We start from the raw sequence: 6,692 nt of genomic DNA on the forward strand, positions 1-6,692 counted from the left end.
CTCAACAATATAGAACTTATCTAATAATAATTTTATAGCAATATATTTGAATTGTAATATTAGTGATAATGTAAGCTCCATGTTCCTAAGCCCTCTAACACCCAGGGAAGTTTGTGAAATTGCGGAAAAGTTAAATACAAAAACAGTAGTGGAATTGATGAAATTCCGACAAGCATAATTAAGATAGCAGCTAGAGAACTGCAAAACATTCTGTGCTATATCATAAATAATTCTTTTCGATTTGGGATATTTCCTGAAAATTTGAAAATTGCTTTAATCAAACCCTTACATAATAAAGTCCTGGACAATTATAGGCCAATAAGTTTACTACCAGGCTTCTCGAAAAAATTTGAGGTGACAATGAGTACCAGATTAGTAAATTTTCTAAATCAATGTAACATATTTAGTAATTGTTAACACGGTTTTTTAAATGGAAAATCAACTCAAACCGCTATCTTTGAGTTTGTGAAACATATCCTAATGCACCTGGAAAGTGGAGAAGTAGCACTAGGAATGCTCCTCGATTTGTCTAAAGCCTATGAGTGTCTAGATAGGGAACTGCTCTTAGAAAAAGCGAATAAATATGATATAAGAGGAAATGTAAAACTCTGGCTTACATCATATTTAGAGGATAGAAAGCAGGTTGTAATGGTTACAAAAAAGGGGAAAGATGGGAGATCAAAGATGTTGTCAAATAGCATAGGAATAGCCCAAGGAAGTATTTTGAGTCCGCTTCTTTTTATACTGTTTGTAAATGATCTACAGCTTTTAATGAATACTTCTTGCCAGCATGAACGACAGCTTGACGACACAAATTTAATCATTGGTTGTAAAAATCTGCAAGACCTAACTTTAAGGGCCGTGGAATTCTTTAATTTAGTTACAGACTGGTTCGTATCAAATAAAATTATTCTAAATAAAGATAAAACGAATGAACTGCTGTTTCGAACCAGACAGAATAAAGTAATAGGGCCGTTAGAAGGTAAGAAGGAAGTAAAGATAATGGAAAATGCTAAATTTTTAGGCATTCACATAAATGAACATCTTGGTTGGTCAGTCCATATAAATAATTTAAGTAAAAAACTAAACTCCATTTGTTATGACATTAGGGTTGTTAGTAAGTACATGAACGAAAACTCACTTAGGACATTAGACTTTGCGAGTTTTGAATCAGTCCTTTTTTTTTCGGTGAGGTTTGGGAAATGCTCTTTTATGCACTCCCAGAGCTAGTGCTCTGTCGCTCTGGGTTCTGTGGGACTCCAGCTAAGCTGTTTACCCACTAAAACATTTTCCTCACCGCAGAGGTGGTGTTTGGCCTTGCACCGCGGTCATTTCTGTCCTAGTGCCCTCGTAACTTTATTCCCTCATTATTCCTGTATATTCAATGAATTCCAGAAGAATCTTGAAGGGAATTCGCATGATATGGTCTGGTGGAATTTCACCCCCTCCCAGGCGTCTTTGACTACCTGTTGCAAATGACGTGCAGTGACACATAACATGCAGAGTAGTTTTCTGCTCTAATTTGCAACCCCTGCAGGTCGGTTGATCGCTCGGTCTCATCCCGAAGATGTGTTTTTTGCAGGGGGCGTGTCCTGTTAAAAAGGCCACTATCCTCCTTGTTTTTTGCCTGCTGGGACCTAGCAGTTCATTTTTACGTACGGGTTGTCGAGGTCCCACCAACTGCTTTGCGGTATGGAGTCGCGGTGTCTCCTCCCAGTACTGTCTGTGTTGTTCCAAGATCCACTGCCCAACTGCCACTCTAACTTGGGCATGAGATATACCACAAGCAGGTTCTTGGTTGGTCAGTGGTTTCTCGGTCCCTGCCTTAGCACGTTCCGCAGCAATCTGGTTTTCTTTGTTCCTGTTCGTACCAGTTGCCCAAGTGAGTTTTACTCTGTTTGAGCTCCCGGCCAGGGTTAAAAATAGCTATTGTTCCACATCTATTAATAGACTGGGACATGCATGGAAAAAAATATTAGCTGCAACCTTAACGTTTTGCCTTTGAGGCCCCTCCACCTTTAATAATTGTGGATTTATTTGATGAGTTATCTTCAAATCTGACTCAGATGTCAGCTCTAGTACTTTAAGAATTGTAGTTTTATCTATATTACAATCATCAATTATAAATCCATAATCTAAAAAATTGTTTCTGGTCAATTTTAAGAGGTGGGGAACGTCAGCAAACACATAAACTTATTGGTTGTATCTGAGACTCATAAACCATGGTTCAGTGAAACAGTGTTGGGCAAAAATTGATTTTTATAAAAAAATTTAAAAATCACTGATTTATTTAAATTAATCAAAAAATTAAGATTTTTTATTTTTATTAAATCAATTAATAAATCCGCTTAATTGGCTGTTTTCGAGCCATTGCAATTGTTGTCGCAACGGCCCGCGACTCGTTTTCGCAACGGCCCGCGACTCGTTTTCGCACGTTGCCCGGCGTAATCCATAAATGCCGTCGCCTTTCTTCGGTCTTATTCATTTCGTCCCAAAATTTCAAGAGAGGCTAATGTTGAAAAGGGTGTAAATTTTTTGTGGTTGTGTAATAATAATAAGTCAGTTTGAAAAGAACGCAATGGCTGGAAGAAAAGAAGACAGTATTTGGCAGTTTTACATCAAAACCACCTCTTCTAATAAGTCAGGATGCAGAGCAACTTGCAAACAGTGTAAGAAAGAGATTCAAGGCATAGTACAAAGACTGTAAGAGTAATTTTGTAAGAGGCAACAAAACAAACAAGGCACAACAACAAATGCAAACATCGATCTTCCGAACAACTTTTTTGAGATTGGGAGTGCTTCTTCCTCCTTTACATTTCCCTCGGCAAGCTCCAACTCACCTCCAGAAGCTCCATCATCTTACACGCAAACAACTACCGAGTCGGCTTCCAAGAGAAATAAACGTGAAAGCCAACCCTCAATGTCCATTTTCGTTAAGCGAACTTCAGCAGGGGAAAAACATCTTATTGACAAACAAATAGTCAAGTCAAGAAAGCCATTCATCTATTGAGACCTGGATACAGCCCTTCTCGAAAAACGGTCGCATCGAGCCTTTTGGATGAGATTGATACTAAAGAAAAAGAGGCATGTTTTTCATCTCTTTCGGGAAAAAGTGTTAACATGTCGATTGACAGATGGTCAAACATTCACAACGAGCCGGTTATATGCGCAACATTAACAACGGAAGATGGACGAGCGCTTCTCTATGAAACCATTGATCCTTCTGGAAAGCCTCATACTTCGACATACCTTCCTCATACATCATTTCCTCGTGTCAAACAAAATTTCAGTGTCAAGTGCGATCTTTTGTAACGGACAATGCCGCTAATATGACCGCAATGATGAAAACGTTAGAAGAACGGACGAACTCTGAAGTTATAACTTATGGTCCTTAAATATCGGTCCTTAAATATGGTAATATATTTTGGGGGAAAGACTGTATGATCCAGCGTATTTTTGTCATTCAGAAAAGAATACTTAGGATTATAAAGTAAATGAGTTACTTGCAAAGTTGTAGATCGGTCTTTAAGAACTTTAAGATAATGACGGTTTATGGTGTCTATATATACGAATGTCTAATGTTCTTCTTTAGAAAGAAGAACCTTTTTGACATTAGGCAAAAACACGAGGATAGCACCAGAGCAGCATTGGATATCGGTTGTATGGCACATAGGCTATCGCTCACGGAAAGGTGTCCTCAGTATATGTGTATAAAATTGTTTAATTGTCTCCCAGCCAGGTAAAGGTATTTCCTCCCAAAAATCGTTCAAAATGGAAACTAAAAATCTGGTAATAGGTTTGGAACCATATAGTTTAAGACAGTTTTGTCCCGATATGTGAAACTGTGTGCCCCTTTTGACGTCATTTCATTTTGTGTTTGCCCATGATTTGAAATAAAGCAATATTATTATTATTATTATTATAATGAGTCGATGAAATAAATTCAATTTTAGAAATGCTTGGCGGGCCGCATAAACTTGTTTAAAGGGCCGCGTGTTGCTCATCCCTGTTCTAGTCGATTGACAGCGACCTAAAACTTCCTTCCATGCCAAACACATTTTTAGCTAAATTACTATTGCCAGCAGATCTTTTCGTCTCATCCACAGTCCATCTAGATTCATCATTAATGTAGTCCCGATGTTCCATTATTTTTTTAATCCACCACTCTTTCAAATCTTCAATATCTCCGGCAAAGCCCCCATATTCCTTGGGCAAAGCATCTTTTGATACGTAATCAAAAAGACTGTTCGAATTTGGTAGGTGAGTATGTACCTGATAAAAAGAGACTTCCGGAATACACTACCAATAGTTCACAATTGAGAATTACAGCTTACCAATTTTCCCACTTCACTTTTCATAAATGGTTTTACAATCTGCATACATCGGTCAAGGAAAGGAGGAATATTCAGCAAATGAATTTGTTTCAGTTTGATGGGATGAGCTTCCTAAAATGGAAACCTTCACGTTATACGAAAAATCAAGTCAGGTATTTAACTTACTTGGGTGTACATCATATATTTCTTCAGAACAGGTAAATTGATTTTAGTCAGGTGTTTCAACGTGAAGTTGGTCATATCAAATATAGGTATTTCTCCATCAGGAATTTCTTTTTCAATTGCCATTCTAACATCAGCCAAAATAAAAAACGCCTTTAGGGCGTTAATGAAATGATATTTGGCTGGATCAGGATTTTTTATGTGGTATATGAAGATTTTATCATTGGTTTCTGACAGCGATCGCAGAGGAATGAAGTCGCTAAAATATAATACACGTTAAAAACATATCTGTATTTATAATATAATCATTAGTCAATTCACTTCAATATATTTTTAAGATTTAATTTTGCTTCTTTTCGTAGAAAGTTTAGCTGGTAAACAGTGTTTGTCGGTGAATGTTTAATTGGACTGTATTTTTGTATTATTTTCTTCTTCGTGCGCGTCCCTATCTGAGATGGCACTCCCAACACCGACTTAAGTATATGAATGCACCCAACCGACGAATTAAAACCCGATTGTCGGCAAAATTAATATGTATATTGCTCAGAACGTTATTTCTACACACACCCGTCTTGTTTGTTTTCTTTTCAATTACCTTAGTTACTAGAAACAAATATAACTTAAAATAGAAAACTAATTGTCACATCGCCCCCTAGACTAACTTATGTGGTTGCCAGGAGAGACAAATAGATCTTATTTACTCATTTCCCAACAGTGTTGGTGATTGACAATCCAATGTGTCCATTCCATCATCTATTTTTCGAACACAGTTAAAAAGTATTAAGGTTTGATCAAAAAATTCTATAAGATTTCGCAGTTCAAATCAAATTATAATTCAGTACGTTTTCTATTCACTCGCTAAACCGAAAGTTTTTTATTCAAAAATATTAGAAAAAATTCTTCACAAAATTCGGAACATAATGTTAAAGACGATATTATTAAATGTATTAGGTAGTTTGTTAAATAAGATAAATTATATTATATGCATTTTGAATATAAATAAATGTCCATTTTGTGCTGCCGTAATTTGGAAAACGTGTGAAAGTCCATATCTGAAATTCTAACGTTTAAATAAATTAACGGATTTATCCTATAAGACAGTAAATATTAAAAAAAAAATAAATAAAAGCATCCAGGAATCGATGCCGCAAAGTACAAGATAAGACAACATTTCATACATTTGCCAAAAACAACATAAAATCGAGAAACTCAGGATTTCGATCAAGCAATAAAATGTTTCCCATAAAATTGCAAAATTATCATTAACCAGGTTGTTTTGACGTTTTGTTAGTAGTATCGTTTTATACGTTATTGTTACATGTACCAATTAAAGTATAACTTTTGATAGTAAATCACAAGTTATTAAATCACCAAACAAACTAAATAAAACGAACACAGTCATTACTTCTTAATAAACAACGAGGAAGGATCGCTCTACTTTAGGAGCCCCATAACCCCGCACAGGTTGTGATAAGAAGCTAACAAAAACAAACCAAACCAATCAACAAGTGCGTCCCAGCAAACCAAACTCGTAACATTATATAAATGTTATGTAATTTTTGTGACTTAGATTTTATGTAACCTTGATGTGATGTAATATGGTTTACCAAATGCCTACTATCTGATGCGATTCAAATTGCTACCGAATTCCACTGGGTTCCACGAACAACCCGTGAAGCCACACAAAACAGTCCCCCTAAGAAAATTAGCCAGGCACGAAGCAGGTCATTTTTTGGGTCTTTTTTCTATTAAACGCAAGTTCTCGTTCATTTGCATTTTGATTGTGCACTGAACATTTTTAGTTATTTCTTTAATACATACTTAACAAGTAGAGAAATTTAGGGTTTAGATTTTTTCCACGATTTACCATCTCAAGGTAAGTGAGCAGATATTCCTATACATTTTTTTCTATTTTATACTTTTTGGCCAGATACCAAAAAATGCCACGAATTATGTCGCTACCCACTATGGAGAATGTAACAGTCAGCAGATTCTCGAATGACCAGTGTTAACAATTGTGTTTTTCTTGCTCGCTATCATCTTCAATGTTATGCTGAGACATGGATTATTTCCTGCGGTACTCACTAAAAACCGCACCGTACTCCTTCATAAAGGTGGGGATCCGAAGGAGGTGGGGTGCTACCGTCCGTTGACTCTGTCTTCGGCGTTGGTCCGCCTCTTTCATAGAATTCTGGG

General features: G+C 36.5%; 1 protein-coding gene across 1 annotated transcript in view; it reads right to left on the reverse strand.

The window, feature by feature from the left end:
* Nucleotides 1-3,907: 3,907 nt before the first annotated feature.
* The window catches only part of LOC109546348 (alpha-tocopherol transfer protein), a 9,253-nt gene continuing 6,468 nt past the window's right edge, over nucleotides 3,908-6,692 (reverse strand). The window contains exons 3-5 of the mRNA XM_048668023.1: nucleotides 4,500-4,755; nucleotides 4,335-4,445; nucleotides 3,908-4,272 (exon numbers count right to left, since the gene is read on the reverse strand). Coding sequence (XP_048523980.1) covers nucleotides 4,012-4,272; nucleotides 4,335-4,445; nucleotides 4,500-4,755 — 628 coding nt within the window. The 3' untranslated portion in view covers nucleotides 3,908-4,011. The remainder of the gene's footprint in view (nucleotides 4,273-4,334; nucleotides 4,446-4,499; nucleotides 4,756-6,692) is intronic.

The sequence above is a fragment of the Dendroctonus ponderosae genome, unplaced genomic scaffold, assembly GCF_020466585.1.
Source record: "Dendroctonus ponderosae isolate FM_Combo_2020 unplaced genomic scaffold, Dpon_F_20191213v2 Dpon_F_20191213_7, whole genome shotgun sequence".
Lineage (NCBI taxonomy): Eukaryota > Metazoa > Arthropoda > Insecta > Coleoptera > Curculionidae > Dendroctonus > Dendroctonus ponderosae.